The sequence below is a fragment of the Manis pentadactyla genome, chromosome 3, assembly GCF_030020395.1.
Source record: "Manis pentadactyla isolate mManPen7 chromosome 3, mManPen7.hap1, whole genome shotgun sequence".
Lineage (NCBI taxonomy): Eukaryota > Metazoa > Chordata > Mammalia > Pholidota > Manidae > Manis > Manis pentadactyla.
In genome coordinates this window covers 159,863,256-159,882,988 of record NC_080021.1, presented here as the reverse complement: position 1 = coordinate 159,882,988, position 19,733 = coordinate 159,863,256, and the positions used below count along the sequence as shown (strand labels likewise).

Sequence of the window (19,733 nt, the reverse complement as noted above, 5' to 3'; positions counted from 1 at the left end):
CTATTTACTGCAAAATTTTTCCCATTTGCCACTTGCCCTTTTCATGTTGTTCTGTTCTTAATTCAGAAATTTAAACTTCCATATAATGAAATCTGTTTTATCTTTAGTTTCTTATATACCAGATAAACTTTGGCCATCTTCCACCACAAAGAAATGTGATATTCATTTACATTTTCACCCAGCTTTAATGGCTTGATTTTTTAAAACATACATTATTGCTTGAAATTTTGTGTTCTTTTATTTCAAAAGTTCTTTCAATAAAATGTTTTGCCCCTTACTTTTGAAATAAAAGAAGGAAAAACAATGCAACTTATACCGAACAACATGTTCCCTCAAATTCTAACCAAGAGGAAACAACTTTGAGGTATTTTTATTTTTCTTTGCATATATGTATTTTGCATAGAAAAGTGCCTGTGTATCTATTATTGACATTTCATCTCTTCCTCTCATGATCTCAGCTTCTCTCCAATGAGGACTGGAGAATGGTAAATCTGGAGTATATTAATTGTAATTCTGAATGTCCAAGGAGAGATATAGTACATTCATCCAAAATTCCCAGACATATTTAATTACAGAATTCTTTATTCAAGTAATGACAGTTCAAAGACCTGGTAATTTTTGAAACACTATCCTGGAAATGTGAGCTTGGCTTTATTTAAATCAGTTCAGACAACCCAAAACTGTTTTGTTAATACAAAGTATGCAAATCAAAATATTAAAAGAATGAAAGACAACAAACTTACTTGGGATACACTGGTTCATAAAGGTACTTGTCCCCTCTTGTAGATGTAATATGAAAAAATAAGATGTAGCCATTTGCCGTCTGAAAGATAAATTTTATTTACCATGACTTAAAGGTGAAGGCTATGACTGTAACCCTAAATTCTGACTACATATTCCTACTTCAAAAACACTTCACTCTTAAGATTTCTCTTTTGAAGAACTATGGTCTAAATCATGCAAACTTTAAAAAATGACTTAGTTATAAGATAACCTATCTTGTTTAATATAATGAAAGAAGTGTTTTTATATTTTGAAAATACTTCATAGATATGTAATTGCTATCAGCAGTTCATAATATTTTGTAGATATTAATATTCTAAAATAACTTAATCAGTAATAATTATTTTACAAAATATACAGAGCTTTTTCAACTGCAATATGGAAAATAGTTTTTCTGTTTTTAAAGCAACAAATTCACCAAATAGTAATAGTATGATGAAACTTTTTAATCAAAATTTATACAGTATAACTTCAGAATAACATATTCATGTATTTCAGAATCAATCAGTTGGCCTCCAATTTAAGACAAACTATATATCGAGACACAGAATAAAAATAGCGCAAACCTTTAGTTTCCAAAATTTGAACATCAGTTATTTTTCTAAGGTAACAAAATGTTTTAAAAATATAAATTATATTAGAATATTACATGCTCATGGACCATATCCATGAACTGTAAGCTCAAACAACCATTTTACATCTATATAAATATAGAAAATACTACATATAGCTGTTTCTAATCAAATATTTTCAGGCACAACAGAGTGAAGTGGTAAATATTCTGCCCAAACTACTTTATACTAATACTGAATTCCTACCATTTTAGAAGCAGGTGGACTTTCACCCAAAGTAGAAACAAAGAAAACTAAAAAAAAATTATTCAAGGTTTCAAATTTCTTTCCAGTACTGGCTTTCTGTTTTTCACTTAAAGAAATACCAGAAGAAACACTCAATTTCTTCAGCAAAGCCAGGTGGTTTTTCTTGTTGTTTTTAAGCTATAAACTTTTATCTCCTAATGTTTTTCAAAACTCTTCAACGTTCTGGGAAACAACAAAAAAGAGGCTAAGATTCTTCAGATAACCTCACCATTCTGATTCCTCAGGTATGATTTTATATTTTTCTATGTGGAGAATATGAGATCAAAGGAAAGCAGATTCTAATCAAATCATATAAAAAATTTCAGATAGTGACTGCTTAAAATTTGCAAACCCTACTGTTACCTTATATGGGCTAGAAAATTAAGACACTTTGGTCTAGTACTTAGATGAATAACATACAAATGCTGTCTGGAGTATCTGCCACTCACAGTCAAAGTTCAACATTTCAGAATATCAAATGCTAATAATAAAATCAGAATTCTAACAAGTACTTAGAAGGCTACAATGCCAGGTTAATAAGTACAGCATCATTTTACACCAGCACTTAAAAACTGTGAATACACAGTACTGTAGACGAACTTATAAATAATGGCTTGATTTACTAGTTTGATATTCTGTATCAATTATCTTTACTATTATCTATGGCTTTGGATGTAATATTAAGCACTATATACTTCCAGATCGCAATGACCTTTATCACTAACATTTTCATAAACAGTCCTGACTTTGAACTATTTGTAAAGTTTTGGTAATAAATGATCTTTAAAAAGTAACTACATCAAATCCATTGTTATTCAGAATGTTATGAGAACTCTCCTCTTTCTAACACCCAAAATACTGCAAATAAGCATGTAACTATTGCTCAATCTGTAGGCAACAGTCCCAGAATCTTTTTCTAGCTTGCATACACAAAAACATACACTCTAAAACTAAATTTCCTAATTACAGTTGATCCTTGAATGACGCAGGGGTTGGGGGCACTCACCTCACTTCTCCCAACCTTGTACATTCAAAAATCTGCATATAACTTCTGACTCCCCAGACATGTATCTACTAATAGCCTACTGTACATAAAATGGGGTCAATTAACTTCAGACACAACAAGTAGAAAAGCATAAAAGTAGAAAAGAAATGGGAAGGCTGGAAGGTCCAAAAGAGAAGAGAGAGAAAGCAGAGGGTTAATTAACTGCTCTACTGGTTGCTGACAGGGTAAACACCTGCCTGAAAGCACATGGATAAGGCCTGGGCTGGGTGGGAGTAGATCAGTTCAAAGTGGCAGTTTTCCTGCCTCCTTCTTCTGTCCCTCTCTGATCCTGGCATTGTACTCTGGTCTAGAGAGCAGCTAATTAGCTCAGTTGGTTAGTGAGTAGTGCTAATAAACCCCAGGTCATGGGTCCAATTCCCCTACCTATGTGTGACATTTTTCTTTTCCATTTCTATCAACCATATCACCCTTACATCTGCTACCTTACATCCAATTACAGATACTGTACATTTACTGATAAATATCTGTACATAAGTGGGCCCATGCAGTTCAAACCTGTGTTTCTTCAAGGGTCAACTGTAAATGAAAAGACAAAGAACCTCAGAGTTATCTTTTCCTGTTATCTCATACCTTAAGTATTATTTTTTTCCTTTCTCCAAGGCATACTACTGGATTATGTGGCTTTAATTACAGAGATCCAACAATTTCATAGGCAACGTAAGTAAATCTTTATGTCCCTTCCTGTTGTGCATCCTTGAATTGGGGTCATAGATACAAAAGGATAAAGCCTATCAAGAGGATATGAAGTAGGAAATCACTACAGAAATAGAAGATGGACTTGTCTCTATTAATGCACTTAGAACAAAAGTAACTAGAAAAAATAATTTAAAAGGTATATTAAAATTTAACATCATTTTTTTTTCAACTGCACATCTAGTTATGGAGATTTGGAAAACCATGCAAACTATCTCAGCTAATTCAACATTTTAAAAAGACTGAAATCTGGAGGCAGTGGTGGTGGTTGTTAGCATTATTAACTGCTTGTCTGTATTTTGCTTTGGGCATTTGGGAAGTCTTCCCCTTGATACTCAATATTAAACATATTTTTTAAATTACTTTATGATTGGTACATGACCTACATACTATTAAAAAATAACTTTTTGTAAACAGGAAGAACTTAAATTCCACTAAGTCATGAGGTTAATCAACTGTTTTATATAACTAATGTTTAACCTATTCGCAGTAATCCCAATCACTTCCTCTACCATTATCCAGTGCTTCTCTTGCAAGTGAACTCACCTCACACTTCACTGCCACGTCCTCTTTAGAATATACTATTTTTACTAAGATGAATAGGAAAGATATATGTATCTGGCTCTAACAACCTGAGTGATACATCACAAAGACTTCTATAATTTAAGAGATAAGGATTGATGATTTAGACAGTATCTTCTATCCCAACATACTGTCATGTCAGGCTTCAAATAAGGCTGAAATAACAAGCTAGTGTTTTTTAATTCTTTACACTGGTTTGCAAAAGTTGTTTTCTGTATTTTGCTTTATTTCATTATTATACATGTTCAAAAACATAAATTAATCACTGCAAATCATACCACTAAGATAATGATCTAACATTTTTGTACTAAATACAAACTCTAAAATCTTTCAGAATTTGTACATTCATATTCATAAATATATTTAAATGGGAAATAATTAAAAACAGAACACCATTCGAACTGGTACATCTCTAGTCATAGCCAGGTTAAAAAAAAAAAGAATACAACCACTATTAGAAATGAGAAAAGTAACATTACCACAGATTCTACAGATATTAAAATAAAAATGAGAGAGTACTATGAATAACTTTATGACAACAAGTTTACCACTTGGATGACATGGACCCAAATTTCTTGAAAGACATGAACTATCAAAACCGAAAAAACAGGTATCCTTCAAAGGCCTGTATCTATTAAAGAAATTTCGATTTCAATTGAAATCCTTTTCAATTGAAAGGATTGGTTCTTTGTCTTTTCATTTACAGTTAACTCTTGAAGAAACACAGGTTTGAACTGCGTGGGCCCATTTATATACAAATATTTTTCAGTAAATGTACAGTATCTGCAATTGGATGTAAGGTAGCAGATGTAAGGGTGATAGGTTGATAGAAATGGAGAAAGCTCTAGGTTCAGATGCTATCAGATGCTATTACTGTGAATTCCACCAAATATTTAATAAAGAAATAATATCAATTCAACACACACATTTCTAGAAAACTAAAGCTTTCCATCTCATTTTATGAGGCCAGCATTACCCTCATACCAAAACCAGACAGACATTCTAAGAAACTACAGGCCAGCATCCCTTATCAACATAGACTACTAAATTAAATTTTCAAAGTGTGCCCCCTGCCTATCACTTGGACCTCCTGGAGTTTAACTCTCAAGAATTATTCATACCAAGCCTCCAGCAATTAGTCAAATATAGTTTAAGTTTTCCGACCTAGGTACTGGTCTTAATGGCAGTTTTTACTCTGCCATGTTGTAATGGAGATGTTTACATAAAGAAATAAAGATCTCCTTCTTGGGAAAGATGGTGGAGTAGGAAGGCAAGGCATACATCTCCATCTATATACACACCAAGGAAGTAACTACAGCAAACACAACTAACCCTGAAACAACCTGAACACTGCAGAACAGACCATCTACCCCTGCTGAAGAGAAGACCTTACTGAGAAGGGAAAAGTGGCAGAGCCTTAACTGTTCAGGACCAATCAATCTAAGCCCAGAAGAGGAAGGGAGAGGAATGGAGCAGAGAGTGGATATGTGCATAGGAATCCTGCACACCTGGCCTTGAAGACAAGTACACATTGCATTGGGTTCTGGTGATTAGTGGGCTGGACACCAGGGAGAGTTAGAGCACTTTGGGGACCAAGACTCCTGTCACTTGTGGAGGACAGGCATCCTCTGTTGGTCCCACCAACCCAACACATAGGGGGCAGTTTGAAAGATTTACCAGCAGCAGCAAGTGTGCCAAAGGGGTGGGGGGCTGGAAGGTGCTCTCTCTGCAGGAGAAACGGCAGGTGGATTATACTTCCAATGCCCTTCCTCCACCTAAATGGTAGGGCACTCATGGAAGCCAGTTCCAAACGTTCTATCTCCCTCACTGGCAGCTTGGCCTTGCAGTGTGCTTCTCTGTGCACCCACCCTGCCAGCCATCTTGGCTTAGCAGCAGTCAGGCTTTGCTTCCTGGCAGGCAGAGGGAGGACACTTCCCAGCCCTCCTTCTGCCCAACTGGTGAGATACTTGTGGGAGCCAGTACTAAACTCTCCATGTCACCCACTGGCAGATCAGCCCTGTGGTGGTGCTCCTCTGTGCACCCACCCAGCCCGCAGTGGCCAACATTGTTGACCAGCAGGCAAGGGGTGCCCTGCTCACCACAAATCCCAGAAGCACTGCAGGGCACACGAAGAGAACAGAGGGAGCTGTCAGCCTCTGCTCACAGATCAGCCACTGCCAGCAGACAAGCAAAAAGACAGCCAGGCCCACAGCCCACCCACCAACAGGAACTGTGGCTCCACGGCAAAGAAGAACCAGGCACTGAGGAGCAGAGTCCCAGGCTACTGGGCACAGCAGGATGTCCATTTCATAAAACTATTCCTTTCTAGACCAGAAAGCATAGCGCATCTAATACAAAGGAAGAAAAACAGAAACTCAGACAAAATGAGGAGGCAAAGGAATATGTTTCAAACAAAGAACAAAATAAGACACCAGAAAGAGGGATAAATGAAATGGGGATTATCAATTTTCTTGATAAAGATTTCAATGTTAATAGTCATAAAGAGGAGGAGGGGCAGAAGATGGCGGCGTGAGTAGAGCAGCGGAAATCTCCTCCCAAAACCACATATATCTATGAAAATATAACAAAGACAACCCTTCCTAGAATAAAGACCAGAGGACACAGGACAATATCCAGACCACATCCGCACCTGAGAGAACCCAGCGCCTCGCGAAGGGGGTAAGATACAAGCCCCGGCCCCGCGGGAGCCGAGCGCCCCTCCCCCCAGCTCCCGGCGGGAGAAGAGCAGGCAGAGCGGGAGGGAGACGGAGCCCAGGACTGCCGAACACCCAGCCCCAGCCATCCGGGCCAGAGTGCAGGGCGCTCGATACTAGGAAAACAGGGCAGCAAGAACAGTGAGCGGGCACCAGAGGACATAAGAAAAGCAAGCGACCAATTTTTTTTTTTTTTTTTTTTTTTGCTGTTTTGTTTTGGCAAGCGCTTTTTGGAAGTCTTAAAGGGATAGGGCCCCCAATACTAGGGAAACAGGGCAGCAAGAACAGTGAGCGGGCACCGGTGGCCTGGTGCCAGAGGACACCAGAAAAGCGAGCGACCTTTTTTTTTTTTTTTCTTTTTTGCTGTTTTATTTTGGCGAGCGCTTTTAGGAAGTCTTAAAGGGATAGGGACCCCAATACTAGGGAAACAGGGCAGCAAGACCGGTAAGCAGATGCCTGAGGCTGGCGCCAGAGAATAAAGAAAAACCAGTGGCCACCTTTTTTTTTTTTTTTAATTAAAATTTTTTTTTTCCTTTTTGTGGTCGTTGTTTTATTTTGGCGGGTGCTTTTTGGAAGTCTTAAAGGGGCAGGGCAGGACACTTAATCCAGAGGTAGGGAATCCGGGGATCTCTGGGCACCCTAACCCCTGGGCTGCAGGGAGCAGGGAGGCCCCTTACGGAGATAGCCTCCAGGCCACTCCCCCTCCAACGTCACTCCACCACGTTGGAGCAGAGGCCGAACCAGGCCACACCCACAGCAACAGCGGAGATAAACTCCATAGCAGCCCGGCAGGAAGCAGAAACCCTGTCTGCGCGCAGCTGCGCAGCACAAGCCACTAGAGGTCGCTGTTCTCCCAGGAGAGAAGGGCCACAAACCAACAAGAAGGGAAGTTCTTCCAGCCGTCACTCGTCCCAGCTCTGCAAACTATTCCTATCACCATGAAAAGGCAAAGCTACAGGCAGACAAAGATCAGAGAGACAACACCAGAGAAGGAGACACACCTAACTAGTCTTCCTGAAAAAGAATTCAAAATAAGAATCATAAACATGCTGACAGAGATGCAGAGAAATACGCAAGAGAAAAGGGATGAAGTCCAGAGAGAGATCACAGACGCCAGAAAGGAGATTGCAGAAATGAAACAAACTCTGGAAGGGTTTATAAGCAGAATGGATAGGATGCAAGAGGCCATTGATGGAATTGAAACCAGAGAACAGGAACGCATAGAAGCTGACATAGAGAGAGATAAAAGGATCTCCAGGAATGAAACAATGTTAAGAGAACTGTGTGACCAATCCGAAAGGAACAATATCCGTATTATAGGGGTTCCAGAAGAAGAAGAGAGAGAAAGAGAGATGGAAAGTATCTTAGAAGAAATAATTGCTGAAAACTTCCCCACACTGAGGGAGGAAATAATCAAACAGACCACGGAAATACACAGAACCCCCAACAGAAAGGATCCAAGGAGGACAACACCAAGACACATAAAAATTAAAATGGCAAACATCAAGGACAAAGAAAGAGTTTTAAAGGCAGCTAGAGAGAAAAAGGTCACCTATAAAGGAAAACCCATCAGGCTAACATCAGACTTCTCGACAGAAACCCTACAGGCCAGAAGAGAATGGCATGATATATTTAATACAATGAAACAGAAGGGCCTTGAATGAAGGATACTGTATCCAGCATGACTATCATTCAAATATAATGGTGGGATTAAACAATTCCCAGACAAACAAAAGCTGAGGGAATTTGCTTCCCACAAACCACCTCTACAGAACATCTTACAGGGACTGCTCTAGATGGGGGCACTCCTAGAAAGAGCACAGCACAAAACACCTAACATATGAAGAATCGAGGAGGAGGAATAAGAAGGGAGAGAAGAAAAGAATCTCCAGACAGTGTATATAACAGCTCAATAAGCGAGCTAAGTTAGGCAGTAAGATACTAAAGAGGCTAACCTTGACCCTTTGGTAACCACGAATTTAAAGCCTGTAATGGCAATAAGTACATATCTTTCAATAGTCACCCTAAATGTTAATGGGCTGAATGCACCAATCAAAAGACATAGAATAATAGAATGGATAAAAAAGCAAGATCCATCTATATGCTGCTTACAAGAAACTCACCTCAAACCCAAAGACATGTACAGACTAAAAGTCAAGGGATGGAAAAACATATTTCAAGCAAACAACAGCGAGAAGAAAGCAGGGGTTGCAGTACTAATATCAGACAAAATAGACTTCAAAACAAAAAAAGTAACAAGAGATAAAGAAGGACATTACATAATGATAAAGGGCTCAGTCCAACAAGAGGATATAACCATTCTAAATATATATGCACCCAACACAGGAGCACCAGCATATGTGAAACAAATACTAACAGAACTAAAGGGGGAAATAGACAGCAATGCATTCATTCTAGGAGACTTCAACACACCACTCACCACAAAGGATAGATCCACTGGGCAGAAAATAAGTAAGGACACGGAAGCACTGAACAACACAGTAGAGCAGATGGACCTAATAGACATCTATAGAACTATACATCCAAAAGCAACAGGATATACATTCTTCTCAAGTGCACATGGAACATTCTCCAGAATAGACCACATACTAGGCCACAAAAAGAGCCTCAGAAAATTCCAAAAGATTGAAATCCTACCAACCAACTTTTCAGACCACAAAGGCATAAAACTAGATATAAACTGTACAAAGAAAGCAAAGAGGCTCACAAACACATGGAGGCTTAACAACACGCTCCTAAATAATCAATGGATCAATGACCAAATCAAAATGGAGATCCAGCAATATATGGAAACAAATGACAACAACAACACGAAGCCCCAACTTCTGTGGGACGCAGCAAAAGCAGTCTTAAGAGGAAAGTATATAGCAATCCAAGCATATTTAAAAAAGGAAGAACAATCCCAAATGAATGGTCTAATGTCACAATTATCGAAATTGGAAAAAGAGGAACAAATGAGGCCTAAGTTCAGCAGAAGGAGGGACATAATAAAGATCAGAGAAGAAATAAATAAAATTGAGAAGAATAAAACAATAGCAAAAATCAATGAAACCAAGAGCTGGTTCCTCGAGAAAATAAACAAAATAGATAAGCCTCTAGCCAGACTTATTAAGAAGAAAAGAGAGTCAACACAAATCAACAGTATCAGAAACGAGAAAGGAAAAATCACGACGGACCCCACAGAAATACAAAGAATTATTAGAGAATACTATGAAAACCTATATGCTAACAAGCTGGGAAACCTAGGAGAAATGGACAACTTCCTAGAAAAATACAACCTTCCAAGACTGACGCAGAAAGAAACAGAAAATCTAAACAGACCAATTACCAGCAACGAAATTGAAGCGGTAATCAAAAAACTACCAAAGAACAAAACCCCCGGGCCAGATGGATTTACCTCGGAATTTTATCAGACATACAGGGAAGACATAATACCCATTCTCCTTAGAGTTTTCCAAAAAATAGAGGAGGAGGGGATACTCCCAAACTCATTCTATGAAGCTAACATCACCCTAGTACCAAAACCAGGCAAAGACCCCACCAAAAAAGAAAACTACAGACCAATATCCCTGATGAACGTAGATGCAAAAATACTCAACAAAATATTACCAAACTGAATTCAAAAATACATCAAAAGGATCATACACCATGACCAAGTGGGATTCATCCCAGGGATGCAAGGATGGTACAACATTCGAAAGTCCATCAACATCATCCACCACATCAACAAAAAGAAAGACAAAAACCACATGATCATCTCCATAGATGCTGAAAAAGCATTTGACAAAGTTCAACATCCATTCATGATAAAAACTCTCAGCAAAATGGGAATAGAGGGCAAGTACCTCAACATAATAAAGGCCATCTATGATAAACCCACAGCCAACATTATATTGAACAGCGAGAAGCTGAAAGCATTTCCTCTGAGATCGGGAACTAGACAGGGATGCCCACTCTCCCCACTGTTATTTAACATAGTACTGGAGGTCCTAGCCACGGCACTCAGACAAAACAAAGAAATACAAGGAATCCAGATTGGTAAAGAAGAAGTTAAACTGTCACTATTTGCAGATGACATGATACTGTACACAAAAAACCCTAAAGACTCCACCCCAAAACTACTAGAACTGATATCGGAATACAGCAAAGTTGCGGGATACAAAATCAACACACAGAAATCTGTGGCTTTCCTATACACTAACAATGAACCAACAGAAAGAGAAATCAGGAAAACAACTCCATTCACAATTGCATCAAAAAAAGTAAAATACCTAGGAATAAACCTAACCAAGGAAGTGAAAGACTTATACTCTGAAAACTACAAGTCACTCTTAAGAGAAATTAAAGGGGACACTAACAGATGGAAACTCATCCCATGCTCGTGGCTAGGAAGAATTAATATCGTCAAAATGGCCATCCTGCCCAAAGCAATATACAGATTTGATGCAATCCCTATGAAACTACCAGCAACATTCTTCAATGAACTGGAACAAATAATTCAAAAATTCATATGGAAACACCAAAGACCCCGAATAGCCAAAGCAATCCTGAGAAAGAAGAATAAAGTAGCGGGGATCTCACTCCCCAACTTCAAGCTCTACTATAAAGCCACAGTAATCAAGACAATTTGGTACTGGCACAAGAGCAGAGCCACAGACCAATGGAACAGACTAGAGAATCCAGACATTAACTCAGACATATATGGTCAATTAATATTTGATAAAGGAGCCATGGACATACAATGGCGAAATGACAGTCTCTTCAACAGATGGTGCTGGCAAAACTGGACAGCTACATGTAGGAGAATGAAACTGGACCACTGTCTAACCCCATATACAAAAGTAAACTCAAAATGGATCAAAGACCTGAATGTAAGTCATGAAACCATTAAACTCTTGGAAGAAAACATAGGCAAAATCCTCTTAGACATAAACATGAGTGACCTCTTCTTGAACATATCTCCCCGGGCAAGGAAAACAACAGCAAAAATGAACAAGTGGGACTATATTAAACTGAAAAGCTTCTGTACAGCAAAAGACACCATCAATAGAACAAAAAGGAACCCTACAGTATGGGAGAATATATTTGAAAGTGACACATCCGATAAAGGCTTGATGTCCAGAATATATAAAGAGCTCACACGCCTCAACAAACAAAAAACAAATAACCCAATTAAAAAATGGGCAGAGGAACTGAACAGACAGTTCTCCAAAAAAGAAATACAGATGGCCAACAGACACATGAAAAGATGCTCCACATCGCTAATTATCAGAGAAATGCAAATTAAAACTACAATGAGGTATCACCTCACACCAGTAAGGATGGCTGCCATCCAAAAGACAGAGAACAACAAATGTTGGCGAGGCTGTGGAGAAAGGGGAACCCTCCTACACTGCTGGTGGGAATGTAAGTTAGTTCAACCACTGTGGAAAGCAGTATGGAGGCACATCAAAATGCTTAAAACAGACCTACCATTTGACCCAGGAATTGCACTCATAGGAATTTACCCTAAGAATGCAGCAATCAAGTATGAGAAAGATCAGTGCACCCCTATGTTTATCGCAGCACTATTTACAATAGCCAAGAATTGGAAGCAACCTAAATGTCCATCGATAGATGAATGGATAAAGAAGATGTGGTACATATACACAATGGAATACTACTCAGCCATAAGAAAAGGGCAAATCCAACCATTTGCAGCAACATGGATGGAGCTGGAGGGTATTATGCTCAGTGAAACAAGCCAAGCGGAGAAAGAGAAATACCAAATGATTTCACTTATCTGTGGAATATAAGAACAAAGGAAAAACTGAAGGAACAAAACAGCAGCAGAATCACAGAACTCAAGAATGGACTAACAGGTACCAAAGGGAAAGGGACTGGGGAGCATGGGTGGGTAGGGAGGGATAAGGGGGGGGACAAGTAGGGGGGTATTAAGATTAGCATGCATGGGGGGGTAGGAGAAAAGGGAGGGCTGTACAACACAGAGAAGGCAAGTAGTGATTCTACAACATTTTGCTATGCTGATGGACAGTGACTGTAAAGGGGTTTATAGGGGGGACCTGGTATAGGGGAGAGCCTAGTAAACATAATATTCGTCATGTAAGTGTAGATTAGTGATACCAAAAAAAAAAAAAAAAAAAAAAAAAAGGGCAGTTCCTGTGTGGTAACCTCCAATGAGTTCTACACAAGAGTATAAAGGGCATATAAAAGTGTAGGCAAAGGGTCTGTTTGTGTTTATACAGAGGATCAAAGCCTAATTGGGCTACCCCGAAAATGAACTAAGATACGATATGAAAAAGAACTTCCAACATCAGCACTCTCTGGAAGACTCATGCTAGAAGATGATCATCAAAAAACCCCAACAAAGATCCACGCACTGCTACAGCTGTAGATGCACTCATCCCACCAGTTCCTGGACTTGCCATGGGAATGAGGAAGGAGATATCTAAGCTGGCCCGTGCACACAGTAAAACAACAAATTTGACTGGATCTATACTGTTGGAACTCAATCAAGAATTAGGAGAAGTGCAAATTGTAGCGCTCCAAAATCTTACAACTACAGACTATTTACTGTTAAAAGAACATAAGGGATGTGAACATTCCCCAGGAATGGGTTGTTTTAATTTGTCTGATTTCCCTCAGACTGTTCAAGTTCAGTTGGACAATATCCACCATATCATAGATAAGTTTTCACAAATGCCTAAGGTGCCTAACTGGTTTTCTTGGTTTCACTGGAGGTGGCTGGTAATTACAGGTATGCTTTGGTTATGTAACTATACTCCTATTATGTTAATGTGTGTGCGCAATTTAAGTAGTAGCTTAAAACCTATACGTGCTGAAGTTACTCTACAAGAAGATAGGTCAAAGAAATAATCAATCTTCCCAGGTTTTCTTGCGCCTGCTACTTCTATAGCTTTTCTTCTTCCTTCCTAATTACAACCCTTAAATAGAATTCGTGCCTCATATCGAATTTACCGAGTATCATAATTCTTCCAAGTGGTAAAGATACCTCAAGACAAATGCTGGGCATAGAAGCTACAGGGCATAAATACGCAAAGAAATAAAAAGCTAACCATTTCAAACAATAAGGCTTCTCTCTCACTTACCAACTTTACATTTCCCTGTATGGCCCTGGAAGATGACTGGTTAGCCAGAGACGGGTAAGATTCCTCAAGGGAGGAACAACCTAAGACAGGCACAGTCGCAGGGGGGTCTTCAGGTGAGAAATTGGGGATCAACAGAGGTGAGGCTTAGAACCTCACCCCCCCTGTTCTGAGAGAAATCTTCTGCATACGTGGATGTTTTATTGCCCTTGTCTAGCTTGGATTAACACATAGTCTACAGGCACACACCTGATCATCTACATTTGCTTTCTTACAACACTAAACTATGTTTTCTACCTTTATCTTGTATCTACCTACCACTTCAGCATTTTATTAAAAATAATAATAATAAAGAGAGAAATGTGGTATCCACATATAAATCAAGTATAAAAATCAAATGAGTATTCATATTTGAACTGACTGTTTATAGTTCATAATGCATGAGCAAAACCAAAGGTTTCTGTGATGGCTGCCCTTGTACTGTTCACCATGTAAGAACTTATTCACTATGTAAGAATTTGTTCTCCATGTAAGAACTTGTTTGTTATGCCTCAGAAGCTTGGAGACTGATGAAAATTAGGCTTGGGGTGGATTAATGATTGTGCACTGAGCATTGACTCCCCTATACAGAATTTTATTTTTGTTAACAACCATTTGACCAATAAATATGAGAGATGCCCTCACAAAAAAATTAATAAATAAATAAAAAGTATACACTTCCAATGGTAAAATAATAAGTAACCGGGATGTAATGAATATAGTCAAGATATTGTAACAGCTTGGTATGGTGATAGCTGGTACCTAGAATTGTCATGTATATAAATGTTGAATCACTATGTTGTACACCTGAAACTAATGTAATGTAATACTGTGTGTCAACTACTTTTCAATAAAAAATAATTATCTAAAAAAAAAAAAAAAAATAGTCATAAAGATGCTCACTGACCTGGGGAAAAAACTTGATGAACTCACAACTTTAACACAGATAAGATTAGACAAAGAGTTACTCAGAGCTGAAGAATTCAATAACCGAAATAAAAATACACTGAGGGAATGAATAGTAGATGGTTGGATTAAAGGAGACAATCAATGAGATGGAAATTAAAGAACAGGAAAACAACCAAGCTGAGGACAGAGAGAAAAAAGAATTTCTAAAAATGAGAAGATGCTGAGAGAGATGTGTAAAAACTCCAAATGAAAAAAATTCACATAATACTGGTCCCAGAAGGAGAAGAGGGAGACAAAGGAGAAGGAAGTCTCTCAGAAGAAATAATACCTGAAAAGTTCCCCAATCTGGGGAAAGATACAGACACCCAGGTCCTGGAAGCACAAAGAGCTCTTAATAAAAGTAACTCCAGGAAGACAGCATATAATAATTAAAATAGCAAAGATTAAATTAAAAGAATTCTTGGAGCAGCAAAAGAGAGGAAGAGTTACCTATAAGGGAAACTCCATAAAGCTATCAGCAGATTTCTCAGCAGAAAATGTATAGGCCAGAGGCATAAAATATTTAATGTATTGAAAGGGAGGGTCCTATAACCAAGAATCCTCTACATAGCAAGGTTATCATTCAGAATTGAAGGAGAGTTTAGAAGTTTCCCAGATAAACAGAAGTTAAAAGAATTCATCACTATTAAACCAGACTTAAAGGATATGTTAATGGAACTTCTGTAAATGTAAATGTTCTTAGACCTAAATATTTTTCATCAGTGAAAATACACCCAAGTAAAGGTAGTAGAGCAATTACTAAGCAAATAGTAAGATTAAAAAAAAAAAATCAACTATCCTCAAAATCAGTCAAAGGATACACAAAAAACGTAGATTATGACATACCTAATGTATGGAATAGGAGGAAGAGTTAAGAAAGCAGTAATTTTAGATTGTGTTCAAAATAGAGTGATCATCAACTTAATACACTATTACATATTTAGGAAACTATGAACCTTATGGTAACCACAAACCTGAAGCCTTTGATACACAATATTTTTTAAAGAAATTCAAGCATAACACTAAAGAAAATCATCAAAAAACAAGGATATAAGAGAGGAAGAAAGGAACAGACAGGAACTACAAGAACAACCTGAAAACAATTAATAAAATGGCAATACGTACCTACCTATGAATAATTACCTTAAATGTAAATGGTCTAAGTGCACAAATAAAAAGACACAGGGTGGCAGAATGGATAGAGAAACAAGACCTGTCTACATGCTGCCTACAAGAGACTCACTTCAGACCTAAAGATATACATAGATTGAAAGTGAAGGGATGGAAGATATTTCATGCAAATAATAGGAAGAAAAAAGCAGGAGTAGCAGTACTTGTATCAGACAAAATAGATTTCAAAACAGAGAAAGCAACAAGAGACAAAGAAGGCCGCTGCATAATGACGAAGGGATCAATCCAACAAGAGGAAAAAATAATTATAAACATATAGGCACCAACATAGGAGCAACTACATATATAAAGCAAATACTAACAGAACCAAAGGGAGAAACAGACAGCAACTCAAACATATTAAGGCACTTTAACAGACCAATTACATCAATGGACAGACCAACTAGACAGAAAATCCAGAAACAGAGGCACTGAAAAAACACTCGATCAGATGAACTTAACAGGTATATTCAGAACATTCCACCCTAAAGCAGTATACACATTTTTCTCATGTGCACATGGAATGTTCTACAGAACAGATTACAAAAAGAGCCTCAAAAAAATCCAAAAAGACTGAAATTGTATCAAGCATCTTTCTAGATCACAATGGAATGAAACTATAAATCAATTCCATGAAGAAAAAAAACCCCACAGGCACATGGAGGCTAAACAACCTGCTTCTATATAATCAATGAATAAATGAATAAATCAAAGAAGAAATCCAGCAATACATGGAGACAAATGAAAACAAAAATACAACAGTTCAAAATATGTGGGATGCCACAAAAGTGGTTCCAAGAGGGAAGTACATAGCAATACAGGTCTACCCCAAGAAACAAGAATCCTGAATAAACAGTCTAAACACACAACTAAAGAAACTAGAAAAAGAACAAGTGAAACCTGAAGTTAGGAGAGGAACATAATAAAGATCAGAGCAGAAATAAATAAAATAGGGAAGAATAGAAAATAAAATAAAATAAAACCAAGAGCTGGTTCTTTGAGAAAATAAACAAAATAGACAAACCCCTAGCCAGACTTACCAAGGAAAATATTGAGAGGATACAGATAAAATCAGAAACAAAAAAGGAGAAGATATAACTGATACCACAGAAATACAAAAATTATTAAGAGAATTCTGTAAAAATTACATGCCAATAAGTAGGACAACAATAAATGAAATGGACAAATTCCTAGAGAAGTACAACCTTCCAAGACTGACCCAAGAAGAAACAGAAAATCTGAACAGATGAACTACCAGTAATGAAATTGAATGGGTAATCAAAAAATTCCCAACAAAAATCCAGAATCAGATGCTTCACAGCTGAATTCTACCAAACACTAAAGAAGAGCTAATACCCCTCCTTCCTAAAATATTCCAAAAAATAGACAGAAGAGGAGGGAATACTTCCAAACTCATTCCAGGAGGCCACCATCACTCTAATACCAAAACCAAAGAAAAAGAGAAAATTATAGACCAACATCCCTGATGAACATAGAAAAATCCCCAATAAATTAGCAAACCAAATTCAAAAATGCATTGAAAGGATCATCCATCATGACCAAGTGGCATTTATTCCTAGGATGGTACAATATTCATAAATCAATCAATGCGACATACTAAATTAACAAAAGAAGGATAAAAACCATATGACCATCGCAATAGACGCTGAAAGAGCATTTGATATAATTCACTATTCATGAAAAAACTCTCAACAAATTGTGTACAGAGGGAATGTACCTCAACATAATTAAGGCCATATATGACAAATCCACAGCTAACATCATACTCAATGGTGAAAAGCTGATAGCTTTTCCTCTAAGATAGGGAACAAGACAAAGAAAGATGTTCACTCTCACCACTTTATTCAAATAGTACTGGAAGTCCTAGACATGGTAAACAGAAAAGAAAAATAGATAAAAGAACCCAAATTAATTAGGAAGAAGTAAAACTGTCACTGTTTGCAGATGACATGACACTATATGCAGAAAACCCTAGGAACTCCACCAAAAAATTATCAGAACTTATAACTAGATTCAGCAAAGTTGCAGGATATAAAATCAATATACAGAAATCTGTTACATTCCAATACACTAACAATGAATTAAAGTAAGAGAAATCAGGAAAACAATTACATGTATAATAGAATCAAAAGGAATAAAATACTTAGTAATAAACCTAGCCAAGGAAGTGAAAGACCTGTATTCTGAAAACTGTTAAGACATTGATGAAAGAAACTGAAGAAAACACAAATAAATGGAAATCTATCCCAAGCTCATGGATAGGAATTAATGATTCATATTATAAATATTATATTTATATTATTGAATTACAGGTTCGTCACAATCCCTATCAAAATACCAATGGCAATTTTCAATGAACTAGAACAAATAATCCTCAAATTCATATGGAGCCACAAAAGACCCCAACTAGCCAAAGCAATCTTGAGAAGAACCCCAAAGCTGGGGTATCATGCTCCTTCATATCAAGCTACACTATAAAGCTACAGTGATTAAAACAGTATGGTACTGGCACAGAATAAACCCATAGAACAATGGAACAGAATAGAGAGCCCAGATGTAAACCCACGCATATGTGGTGAATTAATATATGATAAAGGAGATATAAATATACAATGGGGAAAACAAAGCCTCTTCAATAACTGGTGTAGGGAAAACTGGTCAGCTACCAGCAAGAGAATGAGACTGGATTACTATCTTAACTCCATACACAAAACTAAACTCAAAATTCATTAAAGATCTAAATATGAGACATGAAACCATAAAACTCTTAGAAGAAAACATAAGCAAAAATCTCTTAAACACAAGCATGAACAATTTTTTTCCAGACATGTTCCCCCAGACAAGGGAAATAAAAGCAAAAATGCACAAATGAGACTACATCAAAGTACAAAGCTTCTATATAGCAAAGGACACCATCAACAAAACAAAAAGGCAACCTACAGTATGGGAGAATATATTTCTAAATGATTTATCCAATAAGGGGTTAGCATCCAAAATATATAAAGAACTCATATGACTCAACACCAAAAAAAAAAACCCTAAATAACCCAATAAAAAAATGGGCAAAGGACCTGAGCAGACACTTTTTCAAAGAAGAAATACAGATGGACAACAGGCACATGAAAAGGTGCTCCAAATCTCTAATTATTAGGGAAATGCAAATCAAAGAACAATGAGATTATCACCTCACACCTGTCAGAATGGCCACTATCTGAAAGACAAGAAATAACAAGTGTTGGTGATGATGTGGAGAAAAGGGTTCTCTTACATTGTTGGTGGGAATGTAAGCTGGTACAACCACTGTGGAAAGCAGTATGGAGGTTCCTCAAAAAACTGAAAAAAGAAATATCACATGACCCAGTAACTCTATGTCTAGGAATTAACTGAAGAAAACAAAATCTGATTCAAATACACGCATCTGTATGTTTACTGTTGCATTATTTACAATAGCCAAGATAAGGAAGCAACCTAAATGTCTACTAACAGATGAATGGATAAAGATGCGGTACATATACACAATGAAATATTGTACAGCCATAAAAAGAAAGAAATCCTGCATTTGCGACAACATGGATGTGTCTAGAGGGTATTAGGCTAAGCAAAATAAGCCAGGCAGAGAAAGACAAATACTGACTGTGTGATCTCACTTATTTGTGTAAGCTAAAAACAAAACACATCAAAATGAACAAAACCGCAGTAGACACATAGGCACTAAGAAGTGATTGGTGGTTAC

General features: G+C 37.4%; 2 protein-coding genes across 2 annotated transcripts in view; both read right to left on the bottom strand.

The window, feature by feature from the left end:
- RIC1 (RIC1 homolog, RAB6A GEF complex partner 1) overlaps nt 1–19,733 on the bottom strand; it is a 135,917-nt gene that overhangs the window by 71,564 nt on the left and 44,620 nt on the right. The window contains exon 3 of the mRNA XM_036878825.2: nt 744–823. Within this exon, the coding sequence (XP_036734720.1) occupies nt 744–823 (80 nt within the window). The remainder of the gene's footprint in view (nt 1–743; nt 824–19,733) is intronic.
- Nucleotides 800–19,733, bottom strand: part of PDCD1LG2 (programmed cell death 1 ligand 2) — a 173,155-nt gene continuing 154,221 nt past the window's right edge. The window contains exon 9 of the mRNA XM_057498645.1: nt 800–823. The gene's annotated coding sequence lies outside the window, so the exon portion shown is untranslated. The remainder of the gene's footprint in view (nt 824–19,733) is intronic.